Genomic DNA, 16,963 nt, shown 5'->3' on the forward strand with positions numbered 1-16,963 from the left:
AATTCTCCTCCAGTTTCATACGCGACATTCAGTGGCTGGCGTCGTCTCGTTTTGTTTAATCCGACGATGAATGGGACAAGATGCATACAACTTGCCTATGCGCTTCAAAATTATATGCAAGGTACATTCGCCATACAAGCACTGATATCAACTTTGACCGTCTTACTACCTCAATTAAATGTGAAAAAGAAAAGTCGAAATTGATCTATTTCGTGCACTTTAAGCTCCATTTTAGCACCAAAACGGAATACAAAAATCAATAGTATTGGGAAATCAAAACACACTTTCTTATTGAGCAAGAAATTCTCTATGAAATATTATCTCCATGTTGCATTTCCTTCTAAATTTGACTAATTTCGCAAAAAATGACTATGAAATTGCTGAATTTTCTGAGTAAAAGATACGCCTAGTATCACTTATCTAGTGACTATGTTGAAGCTACTCATAACACTGAGCTTGTTCGATACTCCAAATTTCCTTGCTCCGTGCTTTCCATGTGTGATCTAAAGCAGTTTAAAACGTCCGAATAATGTCAGTTATTAGTACAAAGTGTACTACATCTGTCTCGGAGGAACACTATCCATAAAAAAGCTCAAAATTTCAAGCACAAAAATCTCACTGGATTCTTCATCTAACATTCGTATACAATAGGGCAAAAAGGCCGACGAACCGGAAAGTATGTGTTAGTTTGGAATGAACTGCTGCTGCTAAATCACCTTTCCGTATATCGAGAACATCTCTTTCTTACTGGTTACCTCTGTGCCATACATGTACTCCACAAGAATATTGAAAAGTGAAGAAAAATACTCCATGTGTTTTGGCGACTTAACCAATTCGTGACAATCTGAAAACAACAATGATAATGTGCACCGTTTACAACGTGGGATAAAAGACATTCTCAATTATTTTAGTGGACCAAAAGTGGGAAAAGATCTAGTTCAAGTGGATTTAGGAATAAATACTTGAAAATAACACGAAATATAAATATTCTATCAATTCCTCTGTCCTTCGCCAGAGGGGTTTATCGCAGGTTAGTGGCGAGACTACGTGACGCAGATCGTTTCAAAGGATCATATCACGAAACTGACAATATTGAGGTCTCTGCGGAGCAGATCAGGACAGTGATTTCGATCGCTCTTCTGACGATGAACACCTGGTCAATCGTAGATCGGCCCGAACGAAAGCCAGCTTGCTCGTCGAGCGTTGTTTCTTCGCGATGTTTAATAAATCGGTTCGGGATAATCCACCCCAAAACCTTGTAACATGTAGCAAAAAATTTCCTCGATAGTTTCTCGGGTCTTTGACGCATAACTTCTTATGGGGCGGAATTATAATTGCGTGTCTAAACAAGTGAGGCTTCCTTTCGTCTACCCATATTGAACGGATGATCTTTATCATCTCACGAATCCCAGACGGAGGAACATATTTTAGCATTTCTGCGCTAATCCCGTCGTCTCTACCAGATTTTCCATTCTTCATTTTTTGAATACAGACTAGAACCTCCGACTCGGTTGGTGGCTCCTTCGTTAACCGCATATGTCGGTCTATAAAGTTCAGGAGCTGACGGTGCTACCCGGTTCAGCAAGGTCTTGAAGTGATACCTTCAAATTGGCAGAGTTGCTCCACTGACAGCCATCTTTTCATTTTGTCGCCATACTGTTTCAGAAAATCATAGGCTAATCGAGGGTTCTTGTCCTCCCACGCGTTCTCGAGCTCATTCGCCCCTGACGTCCATTCGTTTTTGCGATCTTTTCGCAGCTGATGAGACGTACCTCCTTCTCATCCCTCATCACTTATATGCGGATTCTGTTCCCGCAGATGCGAAGGCAAGCTTCTTCCGCGGTATTAGAATTGGGAGCGTTTTCGTCTTCGTCTTTCAGACCTGCCATATCGATTTTCCTCCTAAGAACTCCATGGTTTTGTTTGTGGAATCGTATCTTAAGGCAAAGGAGAGCTGGAAGGTGGACAGAGTCGAAAGCGACATCCCAATCAGCTCTGGAGCGTAGCTGAGCTGAAGCCGATTTTCGGTTGAAGAAGAACTCCTCGGTTTCTCTTATGGAACCGTATCTTGAAGCTGAGAAGAACTGGACGGTGGTCAGAGTCGAAAGCAACGTCCCAAACAGCTCTAGATTTTCGGATATCTGACTGAGGAATGTTCCTCGCCAGAACGTAGCCGAGCTGAAGCTTAAGAGTCCTCATCTTCCGCCTGCGCTGCTCTTCAGGCGTTAAAAGTGTTGAACCCTGCCATGTAATCTGATGGCGTCGATGATTCCCCTTAAACGTGGAAGCGATGATGAGGCCCGTCTGTTCGCACAAGTCGACCAGACGGTCACCGTTGTCCCACGTGGGCTCCGCTGAATAATACCATTTTCCTAGCATATCGGATTGTTGTTCGAGTTCCATCTTCGCATTTGCGTCGATTCCGACAATGACCACTTGCTGGTTTAATATTTTAGACATCAACGCATTGAGTTCACCATCGAAGGCGTCCCTACTGTTGATCTCAGCGGTTTACGTAGGTGTGTGGGCACCTACGATCCAGAGTTTGCGTCCTCAGCAATCTCGCAGTCGTACAAAGGCGCATCTAGACGACGTTGAGCCAAATTCCTCCACTAGGTTGTTGTAATCGTTCCTCACAGCTATCGCATAGCTAGCGCAGCCACCTACTTCGTTCTCATCAGCGCCGCAGTATATGGCACACCATATACTGCGGTGCTGATGAGAACAATAATTGTATGTAATCTTCGATGCTGATGACGGGCCGATCTCTCATGCGTGTTTCCTGCAGTGCAGCAAAAGGCACACAGCGATATCGCAGAAGTCTGGATAGAGCGGCTTGTTGGAGTTCACTCGATAGCGTTCGGCAGTTCAGTGTCACGAAACGAGTGGTTGTTGCCAAAGACTCCATGCTCCCTTCAGACCCCTTTTCAGGTTATGGGCTTTGACGACGTGCTAGACGACAGCACCTTTTGAAATATATAGGACCTTGGGTAAACTGGAGGAGCATTCTGATGAGTTCGAGAAGCTCCAATTTTAACGTCGCGGACCGGCTCTCGTTACCACGGAACTAGACACAGCTTGACACAGCGTTCAGCTACTTTTCTCTCAAGTTTTATTTCACTGGCGCAGGCTTAACTGCTGCTCTTCTCTCATGGATAAAACACCCACGACATTTAAGCCGATTGTCTTCAATAAGACATCCCCTCAGTACCGTATTCATTACTAATTTACCTAAATTGTTTGCTTTATATTGATTTTGGACACTTGAATGTTCTTTGTCTTTAGGAATTCAGATGTTTTATCTTTCTTACACGGAACTAGGATTATTACTTCACCATGTGTCGGCCGATGTTATGGTTTGATCTCACCGCAGACCACATATATTAGTTATGTGCTTCGATTCAGAGCCATCAATTACAGCACCCTTGACGGATGCGTGCTCAAAAGATCAAGCTAGTTATGGATGCCACGGTAGCAATATTCTCGTGAATTCGAGAACAGTGATCGGAAGATGATATCGATATTCTGGTTTTCCTCCTATTGTAAGAGGAGAACCAATGCATAACCCCAGATAAATTGAAAGTATAACAGTACCCTTCGATCTTTCATTATCTGCCTTTTATACCGTAACTAGGGGGGGGGGGTGTAATGTAGCGGTAAGATGTTCTGCTTTCTGCACGATCGATCGAAGGTTCGAATCCGCCCTGGTGCTCACCAAGCCTTTCATCCCTCCGGGGTCGATAAGTTGGTACCAGACTTGTCTGGGAGGATAAAAACACTGTCTTGACACATCGGCTGGCCACAGCAAGTCATTGTATAGGCCAGCTACACGTTCGTAAACCTCAAACGATTCTGTACTGAAGTGAACGTGAGGCGCATCCCAAACGGATTGAATAACACCAGACACTTTATCCTTTTTTATCTTTTATACCGTGAACAAGATATTGCATATATTTTCTAAGGTCTAAGTGCATCATATACTGCGTTCAGAAATAATTCATGAGTGTTCTTGTCAGGTTTCTTATTAAAAGGAGAACTATAGCCAATCTAAGAAAAGAACTATAGCCAACGACTTACAGCCACCTTCTAATAGGTCCTTCGATGGCTCATACTGTTCATTTCTTTTTATTTCTCACATTCTTTCTTTTCTCATGCTCCGTCTGATGGCCTTCGCATACAGTAGAAATTCCATGAGCAGATCTAGGCTGCCCGCAGAGTTCAGATCCACACGGGCGCGCGGTTCTGACCTCTACGGACAGCCCTAGCTCTATCTTCAATCAAGTGTAAGGAGCAAACGATGTTGAATGTGTTGCTACAAACATCTATTAAATTTTAAGAAATCAAAATGTTCTACCTTGTGGTGCGAAAAATTCGCCTTAAAATGACACAAAATATTTCGTCAGTGCCTTTCATTTCCACGTGCTTCTCCAAATCCGAAAAAAAAAACGCCCCTGAATTATTACTGAGCCCAATATAAAAATACAGTGAAGAAAAAGACCAATACCCCAACCCCAGCAGTAGAAATCTACTGCTCTCTTGATATAATTTCCGTGCAAAAAGAGATGGGAGCTCTCAACACTGCTCTAATCGAACTGTGGTCGAACTGCACTTAGAGCGCAAAATATTGTTGCTAACGCACAAAACCGTCCTTGACTGTAAAATGGCATTCCGATATGACGAGACGATGGTTCATCAATCGATAGTTCATTACTGGAAGTGGACAACTGACTCAGTTAGAGCCCTAAAACCCAAGAATTAGTCTTAGAGGATCCATGATAAGTAACTGTTGTGGATGTCGCTACAGCCGAAGACGAGTAGCTTTACTGAAGTCGAACACGGAACACTGAAGAGAATGCCCACATAAAAACAACCGGGTGGTCATACATAAATGCAACGTATCCAATGCGGGTTTACTCTATGCGAATAACACGGTGAAATTCCCATCCTACAACATCTCCCCTTTCAAGTTATCTAGATATCGAACTCTTCGAAGATCCATTTGTAGTCGGTAGGGGGGGAGTGGGTCGACGAAGGCGTTGCGGTCATTGGAACGAGTCGGCAGTCAGCGTAGCACCATCGTTCTTGCTCGCGGAGTCGAGTAGTGGTACGTCGAACACATCCAAGAAAGTGTTAGCCGCTGTTGTGGCGATCCTGGGTCGCAACTGGTTTACGTGTCGAGTCCATACTTCTTTTCGAACAAAGGGAACAGTGTAGGAAGAGCAGAAAAAAGTGGACTGCGTTCCTTTGTCTGTGGCGAGCGTCTCAGGATTTCCGAACTTGGCAAAGATCCACTTCATTGCTTGAATAGTAGCTGTTGAGGAGATCGATGGCATCTGGACGATTTCCGGCCACTTGGAGTAGGCGTCAACGTTAAGTAGATAGTATCGTCCTTCCATCGGTCCAGCGAAATCAGCATGAACTCCAGTCCATGGCGAGCGTGGTTTCGGCCATGACTGTAGTTCGGCTTTGCCACGGATGCTCATCTTGGGCAGGTCCTGACAAGTTTTTCGATGTCGGAATCCATCGTAGGCCAACAGACAAACCTTCTTGAAAGCATTTTCATCCTCGGCCTGGATGAGCTTTGTGTAGTGCTGAAAGACCAAGATGTCACTATGTTGGAATCACTATACGGGATGCAGCTAGCAGACATCCTTCTATTGTCGCCATATTTACGGTATTTCTGCGGTTGTTGTAGTGCCACAGAGGAGAATGGCGGTTGACTTTGGGCCTGTTTCCGGACTTCGTATAGTCGATCACAAGCTGGATAAGACGATCGGCTTGCGTAGCAGTCCGAATGGATTCGGCGGATACTGAAAGATAACGACAGTTCTCTGAGAACTCGGAAGTGACATTAGCATCTATTGAGGCGTAGTCCTCCTTTTTTGCTTCCGAAGATTGCCAAAAATGGTTTGCCGTCACTCCTCAGCGTAAAATGTCGTCCATGGATAAAACGATTGGACTTCTGCACAGCGAAAATAAGAGAGAGTGCTTCCTTTTCAATCTGTCTATACTTCTTCCATGGTTGTGTCAGGCAACGGCTGGCGTGATAAATGATCTCGCATCCATCTGCGAAGCGATGTGAGAGGGTTGCTGCCATTCCGTAATTTGAAGCATCAGCGGCAACGATGATAGGGAGACCTGGGTCGAAGTGGGTCAACAGGAGATCCGAGCTTAGGATTTCCTTAATCTTATCAAAGGAAGACAGGCACTCTGGTGTCCAAGTGTAGACAACATCGTTTTTCGAAAGAGAGTTCAAAGGAGCGCGTAGACTGTGGAGATCCTTGACGAAGTTCCCGTAGAAATTGATGAGTCCTAGAAGAGATCGAAGTTGACTGACGTCCTTCGGAGCGGGCATCTTTTGGATAGCTTTGATCCTTTCTGGATCGTCCTTGTGCGTTGATGACGAACCCAAGGTAGGTGATCTCCGTCTGCAGGAGAGCACATTTTTCTAGTCGAACGCAGTGTCCGTAGTCTTGAATCCGCTTGAATACGGCGTCTAGTCGAGCATTGTGTTCACCGATGGTTTAACCAGTAACGAATATGTCCTCGAGATAGGCGGCCGTTCCATCTATCCCAGCGATAAGAACATCTCTACATTGTTAGAATATATCAAGAGCTGGATTCACTCCAAATGGTAGTCGGTTGAAGCAGTTACAGTCTACGGTGCGTGTTGATAGCGAGTAGCTGCTTTGAGACGTCGTCCAGTTCCAACTGGAGAAACGCTTTGGCTAAGTTGAGCTGTGAAAAGTAGCGTCCTTCGTTGAATTTCGTGAAGCTTGGAAGCGGATGCTGGTTTTATTGTAGTGCATCGTTCAGTCCGATTGAGTAGTCTACGCAGAAAAGGGTCGATCCATTTTTCTTCTGAACGACGACACCCATTCTGAGTGATCAACGGGCTCCGGCACATGTATACACACAAGTCGGTCGATTTCGGTTGAAATCCTTGGCATTGCAGCATAGGTTATAGGGCGAGCCTTCAGAAAGACAGACTTGGAGTCAGGGTTCAGAGCGAGTTTAGCCTTTGAATTGAGACCATATCCCAGTATATGAACGAAGACTGCTGGAAACTTCTTCCTCAGGTGCCAATGCAATGTATCCAATGGGGGTTTACTTTACGCGAATAACACGGTGAAATTCCCGCCCTACAACAGTAAGTTAAAGCTACTAAGAGAAAAAAAGAAATATAGAATCGGAACTACTAGTGCTTCCAAACTCTCTAAACAGGCTTAGTGGAGGTGAGTAGCTAAGACAAATCACCTATTATTCTTAACGGAGAAAAAGAACCGAAAATGGCCTGACCGATTTCTTCCCAGTCTATATATATATATATATATATATATATATATATATATATATATATATATATATACATATATATATATACATATATATATATATCAGTTATAGAGGTTTTCATACTCTAGGAACAATCTTTTGCGACCTAAGTACATTTCGATTAGGGCAATGTTGAGGGCCCACCTTCATTCTCCAACCTACCCATCTACACAAGCACCATAGTTTCTTCTACTTGTGGCAAATTGTAGAAGTGAGAACACACTCACTTAGCAGTTCAAACATTATCGCGTCGAGAAAACTCGGCATACTTCTGTTTAAGTTTTCTAACGGTGTGCCTACGAGGTTTTTCAGATGGAACCTTTATTTGCTTGACGTTTCAGCTCTTTCGCCGTCTTTCGAGGCTTAAATAGAGGTTGATCGGAACAGTACTACGTTTATTTCTAGTACCACACTATCGAGCAGTGCTTCGATATTCTTTCAAGGCAGTGAAAACAGAAGCCGTATACATTGAATATAGTCTTAAACAGTGCCCCACCGGATGTGGTGCGGCTAGGAGTATGCACTTGTCACTGCTTAGTGTACTAGCGAATAACTACAGGTAAATAAAGGTCCTTCATCTAAAGAAAATTCTGTGGACACACTATTAGGAAATATGAACACACTCACTGTCAGCCAAATCATAACAGCGTCTGGAGTTGAACGAGACAGCAGCTTGTCCTTTTGCCGACATCTTCCAGTAGAAACGTGCCAAAAGGCGAACAAAACAGCTTGGAATTCGCGGCGAATACTTCTTCAAACATTTACATTCGGCCTGGAATCGTTTGTACACGTATCTATGCAAAGATCAAAGAGACAAACGGATAGGTAAAGTGAAATGAAGAACAGCATCTTACTGAATGATCGTGCCAGTCATTCCTTTGGCACTTCACACTGCAGTAATGGACCGTTAAACATCGAGAACAAAATCTCAACTTCCGCTCACGAGAATACAAGAAACAGGAGTGACAGACATTTTGTAACAGTCCAGATTCAACAGCAGCTGAGAAGGGTTCCTCGCAAATAAGAGTACTCATTGCAGTGCAGCTCACAGTTAAATCTCACGTCTATCGCTCTTCTGAAAAGGTGGCAAAGCTGTCGTAGTCCACTAGTGTGAAAAAAGGCAGTGAAAAGGGGTGCGTATCGTTAGGTACCCGCAGCCAATTATCTGCAGCCGGATAATTGATTGCAGAAGAGGCTGTCGGTAGGCCAGAGCAGGCATATCTTGGGCTACCTGTGATCACTAAACCATGCCCATCCATCACCACATCACTGAGGTCATGAGTAATGTTTTATTGCAATTACGTGATAGAGTTGCCTTCTACGAAGGTTCAAAGAACAGAAAGGCAACAACGTAGCAACGTAGAAAGTGGAAGAAAACGTAGGAAATGAAAATGCTAAAAATGAAGCAAAAATTTAGAAAATTTGTACAAGACAGAAAAGCGCCGGCAGAAAATTAACGATGCAATCGACAATTTCAAAGAAGAATGGGAGTCCCGTACCGACATATCCACCATAGCAATAAACACTTTTCAGCTAAAGAATGCCAAGAATGATTTGTAACTAAAAGGACTATTTAGAAGATATAGATATATTTGTATTTATGCAGAGTATTTAGTGATAGTATTCACGTAAGATACTACAATAGTTTGTGAAATATCAATTCTTTTGCTTTACGCAAATAAACGTCCAATTATTTCCTGTTTCTGGCATCTCGTGTGCAGTCGTTCGATACATCTTTATACGTAAACGATCGATACTCCATGCAGAGGCAATAGCAGAGATACCGTGCCCCTGCGAGGCATGTTTCGCACCTGAGACGGTGAGAGTTGCTGATGTAGGATGTGATGGGCGGGGCATAAGGGAAACGCAGCGCAGCGCAATTAACGATCGCCGTTGCCAGTCGTTTTCCCTAATGATCGGCTGTCGCGGCGGCTGCGGGTACCTAACGACCGCCCCCAGTGAAAAGGAGTGGTTTAACATGGTCGGAGAACATTTGGCTCCACATTATAACTAAAATTAGTGAAGCAGAGCACTCTGCATAAGCAGTTTCATCGCAAAAATTGTATTTCGTTGAATTGCTTCATTGCGGCCGCCCTGAAGACTTTCACATTCAAGTAACGCTAAAAGTATCTTCATACTTTTGCGGCACCATCATTCTGCGAGTTTTAGCGGCCTTGAATGCTGAAGACCACAAACTCTCTCTTGTGACGTAACGTGACGAACGAAGCAAATTTCAAGTAGAACAGCGTACAGAACACGCACAGATGTTTCGTGTGCAGTCCGCCCAGAGTACGTAAACGCTTAAGGCGGGCCAAAACAATATTTTTTGGTTTCTGTCTTGGAGTATCTGTCCCGTCAGTTTTCTTTTCAATTATTTCTTTGTTTGATGTGTTCAAAAGGTTACCCCTTAAATGTGGTTGTATGCATTTCCACACACAGTTTGCATTATGTGATTTTTTCCCAAATGTAGATTTTGTCTTCTAATACATGTGATTACATGTGACGTGAGGACTTATAACTTCAATAATTTCCTTCTTCTTCACGCTTTCTTCGACACCTTTCTCTGCACCTTTAGTCTTTTTTATTTGAGGCTCATTAATCGTTTGGTGTACCTTCTGTCATCCTTTGTTGTCGCATGTACATGATCATGCGAACTATTGGATGCTCTGGAGGGGAAGTCAAGTTTGTTCTGTGTCGTTCCTACCTGATAGCTCCTTAAGGGTCTGTTGGATTAATGAGCCTCAAATAATGTGAATTTGGATTTATAACAACAACTACAAGTACTATACCTATCCTAATAATGTATATAAGCAAATAGGTGTGTCCACGCGAACGCTTGTTGAACCTGAAAACAAAGGGATGTAGCTCATACCCAGTTGTGTTAAACAAAGGTCTCTATATACCCCACCATCTGAAAGATTAGCGGTGGGTCATGAAAGCCTGAAAGTAGGTCACTATCTGAGATTGCTCGTAACCAAGTTAGTCAAATTATATTCCCTGCTCTTCAGTGAATACAGGAAGGAGCGAAAAAACTGATCGCATTCTAGAGGGTGCGTGACAAGAGGTTCTGTAAAAAAAACAGCTGACTGCCTCTGACCTCCATTCAGCGCCGCGCGCCTCCGCGTAATCACGGCTACCACTCCACCAGCTAGACATCCACCACGACCACCTGAGATCATCTAGCGAAGCAGTGGATACTGCGAGTTTAGAAGGGAGAGGAGTGTAAAACGAATTGACGCAGCGAGTTCTGATATACGAAAATAGCGGGTGCGTGTAAAGAGGGTCCCGGCGGAATTTCCAGCATGCCCCGGTCATGCCTCGTCAGGGCAATTAGCGATGGTGCGTGTCCTAAAGAGATTCACTTTCGTTGGCACCTAAATAACTGACTCTGCTTACCTACCGCTAATCATACGCTGCGTCACCGGCTAGGATATAATTCGCTATCTGTTGAATTGTTCTGGAGAATCAGACACATTCACTGCAATTTTGTAACGCGAGGTGATCTCAACTTAGTAATCGTATCAGGAGCAAGAGAAATCCTCATGTGAAGTTTGAGTTAAGGATGTATCCAATAGCTTTAAATTATGTGCATAAAAATTTTGGTTAGAACGGAACATTCCAGCTCTCAAAAGTAATGAGAATTAACGTTCCTATCATCCTAATCTTAATTATCCTGTAACTCCCAAGTTTTTTTGTAGCCTTACTTATTTCTGGATAGAGGGACCTTCTGTATCTGACTTCCGGGAACTTACAGGAAGAAAAAGAATTCAAATTTGGTAAGATTTCTAGACTTTCTGAAGGTGATATAAAGACAAACTCACTGCCTTCCTTTATTAGAACACCATACAAAATCCCATGTACTTCTATCTGACGCTATTATTCTTTGACTTATTCGGTCATTTCGACAGTTCACACCACTCTTCTTTACATATTTCCTTGTAACTGCGCAGTTTTCTGCGTCTCTGTGGTAGGAAGGACATCGATGGCGGTTGTCTGCGCCTTCATGAACGACTGGAGCGTGACCTCGTCGAGATATGTTCGCGTATCCGCCGGCATATCCACTGGGCACCTTATGTCTCGGAGGCATTCGCGGAGAATCCGCCGGGACCCTCTTTACCGTTCCCCGAAAATAGCAAATTGAGCGCATATAATCGGGATATAAGGAGAAAAACTAGATTCTTTCACCCAATTAAAACATATATTATCAGAGACATGTCATAGAGTATCAAAGAATCAAAGATTTGATGATTGATAAGAGTGATATGCGTGTCCTACGTGTCCGTGGCCTCACTTGAACAACTTCACACAAATAAAGATTATCTCAAAAAGATGCTGCAGACAAAAGAATAAGAAGAATAAAGGAAAAAATGAATATATTTTCACACATCTCATAATTTCACATATTTCAGGCCCATATTGTTCTATATAAACTCGCAGTGCATAAGTATGTCTTCATCACGATGTCATTCAACAAATTCATGTTCAACTTTCGACTGCAGCAACTATACGCCGAGCAACTTTATTTCCTTATTACTTTGTATGCGTTCTCTGAACCAACCTTTTTATATTTTCCCTTTTCAAAATTTTATGTAGATACCATGTTTATATAGAGCGCTTGTCAAATATTCTAATACTTACTTGTACGTTTTATAGAATAAAAATTTGTATGGTTCTTCAAACTTCTTTCAACGGCGTTTTATCGCTTCATTTGTATCTATTCTCTACACAAAATCAGTATGACAGGTTAAGTGTATTAGTGGCGAACAGAGACCTTTGTATCTTCGAGATCTACCTTCAGGAACAATGTATGTCTGCGAGGCACTGTTCGCGCCCCGTTAGGCGTTCGATGAGAGTTTTACTCAGCTAGATAAGTAAAAAAAAATCCTATAGAGCGAAAAAAAAGTTCTAAAAAAATGGCATTACACCGATCATGGGAAGTTCTTTGAAGCATCTTTTGCATTCCAAGGGATGGATGATTAATTTCCATCTAACAAATCAAAACAGGATAATTTCATTTTCACTCGCATTTTTAAATGGTACATATACAAACCTCTTCCATTTGTATTAACTTACAAGTATACTTTATATAGAGTTTCGAACAACATCTAATACCAGGCACTTTTCCTTCGATTCTAAAAGCGCATCGTAAGCGCTGCGGGCGCGGCGAAGAAAACTCCTCGTAAGAGCAGCAGACGCGGCGAAATGGGCAGGAAGGGTGTCAGCGAGACGTAGCACAAGGGAACCACCCAGGCTACTGTAGCGATTACGACGTTGTCAGGAGACGCGCAATGCAATTAACGACGTTCATTAACCTCCTGGATATGTGGCGTCACATCATACGGGTACCTTTTGACTGTTCCCCCGTTCAGAGTGCCTTCGGTCGGCCGTCCACAAGCACTAACACCAATAAGGTGTTTTTGATCAAACCACTTGTTTTGTTCACATGAGTAATGTCTATGCAGAGTTCTGAATCAATATTATTGAAAAGTACTTCCCGATTGTATTCATACTTACAATCATTTTCATTACTGCATATGAGCTCAGTCGTGTATCGTATGAAACCGTGCTGACACCCATTTATTCCACCTATGAACAGAGTGATACTAATACAGACTACGAATATCGTACGAAGCGGCAGTGGTTTGAATATACTTATTGGTATCGGATCCGGAGAATTGATTGCAGTACAGTTTTGAGAGCTCGTCGCTCTCGCCCTTTGCCGTTTCTTTTGCGCAATGTTTTTGAGTGACCACACTCCGAACATTACGGTTGCAATTATGCAATACAGAAACGTTGCGACTGAAAATATGGCACCCGCTGGCCAACAGTGGAGATTTTCATCAGAGGTTTGCTGAACAATGTTTTCGATGAACCACAGAAGTTTGAGTGGGTTGACTCTATGATCTCTGACATTATGGTTCACTAAAGACAGCGTATGTTCTCTGCCAGCATGGGCATTTTCTATGTGGAAGGCATGTATGATTAATCTGGCCAAATCAGAATTGTTTGGGAAATAGATAGGATTCTTCGTATCATACGTTAAGATGGCGTTTTGAATTCTAGATTCAAATCGGATTATTCCGAAGATGTCTCTGATGAATTTCTGATTTTGAAATATTGTTGACAGCCGTGTAATTGAGATGTCTTTATGTATTTCTGCCATAATAAATTTTTCACTCAATCTCAAGTTTGCAGCAGAAATTTCTTCTGCAGATTCAAATTCTGCTATGCTTCGTAGCATTATGTGAGCTATGTGAGCTATGTGAGCCTCGTTTCACATTACTTCCTTCCACCCATCTGATTAGAAGTTTAGCAACAGCTGCCAGCGTTCGCAAGGCTTTCGTCAGGCTGGAGAATCTTGATAAATCGATTGTTGTGGTTGTCGAAGAGGTCATCACCTCAATTTTGCTCTGAAGTACAACTTTGCGTCCATTTTCTGTGTAAACTGTGCCTACATCGGCTATTAATCGTAGCGGCCAACCGTTTCTGTCGTCAACAAGCCAACGTGGTCCACGAATCCAGTCGTGATCGTAAATAAGGCCTGCAGCTACAATACGTGTTCCCGCATCGGCAGGGTTTTTATGTGTGGGTACATAACAAAAATTGATTGTCAGACCATGAGAAGTTAAAGACTTCCGCATTTTTGCAATAATGTCCGTCTGATTGGTAACAAAAATGAGAAGCTTGCGTGAAGACTTTGTCCATGCAAGTGCGATCTCACTGTCATTGATTATGTTCACCTCTGTGAACATATCTTTTGCAAACTCTGTTCTTGTGGTTGCCAAGCACAAAAATAATACAATGCTTACAGTTCCAGTCTCGGTATTGTTTGAAAGGTCCTTCTGGGTGCAAGTCTAGTCTTGTCGCTAATCAACTGCATGACCTGATTGTTCTGTTCGCACCTTAGATATGCGCATACTGCTATGGCGACCTTACTTGCATCAGCAAATACCCAGAGTGAGGATTTATTAGGAGCAATGTGTTCACTCAATAAGCGGCGAGGTACAGTAATCGATACATCGTTAACCTCTTGTAAGGCAGCGTACCATTTGTTGCGTAAATCTTCTGCTACGGTATCCTTCCACTGTATGCCAGTCGCATAGGTCTCTCGCATCAGCGATTTAGGCTTAATTAATAATGGTGCCATTATCCCCAAAGGATCATACACTGAGTTGACTTACAATATTCGTTTCGTAAGTTTCTCTTTAAAGGAGAATTTTGTCTCTGCTGAGAACTCATCATTTTCTATGTCGTAATTTACGCCCAGGAGTTTTATTTTGTTTCCTGGTAGTTTGCTGATGCTTGAAACATATTATCCACATTATACCCATGTACAGATTCCTGGCTATTTCTTCTGATAACAGAGTATTTTTCATATCGAGAAAGGTTAATATTACCATGTTTAAAATGCTCGGAGATGCGGTTGTCCTGAATGGTAATCTTTTGAATCTATAGTGCTTAATGTTTTTCTTCGTAGGTGGTTGTGTTACATCTTCCATAGGAATCTGCAGAAATCCTTATGTGGATTTTGAAGTCGTATTTGAGTGAATGCTGCTTCTATGTCACAGAGGACTATTATTTTTGGAAGTCGACTTGAAATTAGATTGTCGTGAAATTTGTTTACAAACGATTCACCGGTTTCCATAACGTCATTAAGGGAAATGTTCCCTTTCTGTTTGGATGACATGAAATGATTCCACCTTTTTCAATAATATCTTTTTCAAGATATTTATCAAAGATTCTACAATGCCATTCTTTCAAAACTGGATTCTTGGCCAGCTGATGGTACAAAGATACAAGTCTGCGATGCACAGTTGCATAATTGTCGGAAAGGTCAACAATGTGGCCTCGCACGGGAAATGGTATTGGTGTAGCAATTTTCGAACGAAATTGCTTTTGAACTTGTTAAAGTAGTCGTACGCAATGTCGGTACTTTTTGCAGTGTCCGTAGTGATGCCTAATCCATCAAGTTCGAACAGTTTGGGTAGAACTTCTGCTTCTGACCTTTCGTTTACTAACGTTAGAACATATGTCATACTTGTTTGATCAACCGCAAATTCTGGATCACGCCCGCGCCCATGTATTGCGGATCTGAAAATGTTTTTTGAAATAAGCAATCCCGACGCTAATTGCACAGCGTGGCAGCTTTTTAGTATATAGTTTTAGTAGTTTTAGTAGTGATCTAGTCCTACTAAAATATGCGGATTTTGAATTTCTTCGCGAACTCTTGGGTTGCAAATGTACAGACCTTTATTCTGTAAGAACTGTTTATCTTCCTTTGTTAGTCTAACCGATGGAAAGCCATTTATAATTATAAGCCTTATTTAGATCTGAAGGTTAACTTCGTCACCGAATGCTGTCAGGATTTTGAGCCGTACACTTTTGCTGTTGAGTTTTTCAATGTATCCTCCACTGCCGGACATAACGCATAGGCCAGGGAGAGCAAGTTTTGTTGCCATTTCTTCTGTTATGAAACTTTTTTTTTGTGCCCCAATATCAAAGAAGAATAATATTTTTTCGAACTGTTGTGTTTTGTAACTCCAAACGTTTCCTTCTGCTGTTATTAGCATGTTTTTTTTTTCTTTGCAACGGTGCCTTTCTCACTTTCTTCCACTGCTGGAGTTGTACTTGCAAGGACGTTCGCCTGATTTGGTCTTTGTCGGATAACGTTTCCTCTATTGCGTCACGCCTCTGTGTTAGGTCGGTTATCCGCCTCAGTCGCGTATTGTATTGATTAATGTTGTTAAGTCGATTGTAGCGTCCAGAACATTTGTCTATTATGTTTGGACTGCATAATAGACACAAACTTTTGTTGTGTGCCTTGCCACATATGGAGCAGTCTGTCCACGAACAATCAAAACTGTTGTGATTGTTTGAAAAACATTTTCACCAGAGTTTCTTTTCTCTGACAATATTTCGTTTAATTTGCACTCCTGTAACTGTTCTACAGTAAGCAGAGATGTGATTCTGATTTCCGCAAGACACACACACTTTGAGTTTCTTCTTATACTTATTGTTCGTGTGTTGCCCAATTCTTTTCGGTGCTTCAGCTTTGGATCTATTTTTCAATCGCTATTCTATTTTTCGATTATTTTTTTTGCAGTAATCTCTCCTTCGATTTCATTCATGACATATTTATTTTCATCTCTTCTTAGTTTTGTATAGTTGTCAACACGTTTTTGACATTGTTGAAGGGTAATTTCTCTAGAATTTCTTCGTTCTACATAGCGTATTGCATGTAGCGCATTTCTTGACCACGGAAGCCTTCCCACAAATAGATTCTTCTTTATCGTCTGAATTTTCTGATACAACTTCTGATAGTCAATGTGTATTTTCTGTTCCAATTTCATCCTCATTCATAGAATTTAATTGTTTGAGTTCACTTCTGAGTGGATCAACTCCGAGTTTTGCAGCGATTTTCTGCTTTTTTTTAAATTTCGGTATTCGTTAGCACGTGCTTCCAAAATATAAAGCTTGTCGTTTGCTTGTGCAGTTTTTCTACTGAATTGACTTTTCTTGTCAATTTCTTCAAGTTCCTTCTCGAGTTCTTTTTTGTTTGCCTTAATTTTGGCTTCTTCGTACTCTTTTTTGAGTCTTTCAATTAAATTCTGCAGGTGGTCCCGGCTTG

At 42.1% G+C, this 16,963-nt stretch overlaps 4 protein-coding genes across 5 annotated transcripts; all 4 read right to left on the reverse strand.

The window, feature by feature from the left end:
- Window positions 1–416: 416 nt before the first annotated feature.
- RB195_023383 (uncharacterized protein) lies at window positions 417–8,369 on the reverse strand (the record flags this gene model as incomplete). Of its 2 annotated transcripts, XM_064210791.1 has the most annotated exons (5): window positions 5,043–5,591; window positions 5,674–5,810; window positions 5,920–6,428; window positions 7,959–8,107; window positions 8,190–8,369. In XM_064210791.1, 5 exons carry the CDS (start codon window positions 8,367–8,369, stop codon window positions 5,043–5,045), a joined length of 1,524 nt encoding a protein of 507 aa, XP_064066673.1. The 2 variants fall into 2 exon arrangements, with proteins under 2 accessions (XP_013304787.2, XP_064066673.1); XM_013449333.2 differs by lacking the exons at window positions 5,043–5,591; window positions 5,674–5,810; window positions 5,920–6,428 and adding exons at window positions 417–503; window positions 717–844 and having other exon boundaries at window positions 7,963–8,107.
- Window positions 1,990–2,460, reverse strand: RB195_023384 (uncharacterized protein; the record flags this gene model as incomplete). The annotated part of the gene is made up of 1 exon (XM_064210792.1): window positions 1,990–2,460. The coding sequence occupies one exon, from the start codon at window positions 2,458–2,460 to the stop codon at window positions 1,990–1,992; it is 471 nt and encodes a 156-aa protein (XP_064066672.1).
- Window positions 8,370–13,550: 5,181 nt separating the features above from the next.
- Window positions 13,551–14,087, reverse strand: RB195_023385 (uncharacterized protein; the record flags this gene model as incomplete). Its single annotated transcript, XM_064210793.1, has 1 exon — window positions 13,551–14,087. One exon carries the CDS (start codon window positions 14,085–14,087, stop codon window positions 13,551–13,553), a length of 537 nt encoding a protein of 178 aa, XP_064066674.1.
- Window positions 14,088–14,140: 53 nt separating this feature from the next.
- RB195_023386 (uncharacterized protein) lies at window positions 14,141–14,482 on the reverse strand (the record flags this gene model as incomplete). The annotated part of the gene is made up of 1 exon (XM_064210794.1): window positions 14,141–14,482. One exon carries the CDS (start codon window positions 14,480–14,482, stop codon window positions 14,141–14,143), a length of 342 nt encoding a protein of 113 aa, XP_064066675.1.
- Between the last annotated feature and the right edge of the window lie 2,481 nt (window positions 14,483–16,963).

Source organism: Necator americanus, chromosome X, assembly GCF_031761385.1.
Source record: "Necator americanus strain Aroian chromosome X, whole genome shotgun sequence".
Lineage (NCBI taxonomy): Eukaryota > Metazoa > Nematoda > Chromadorea > Rhabditida > Ancylostomatidae > Necator > Necator americanus.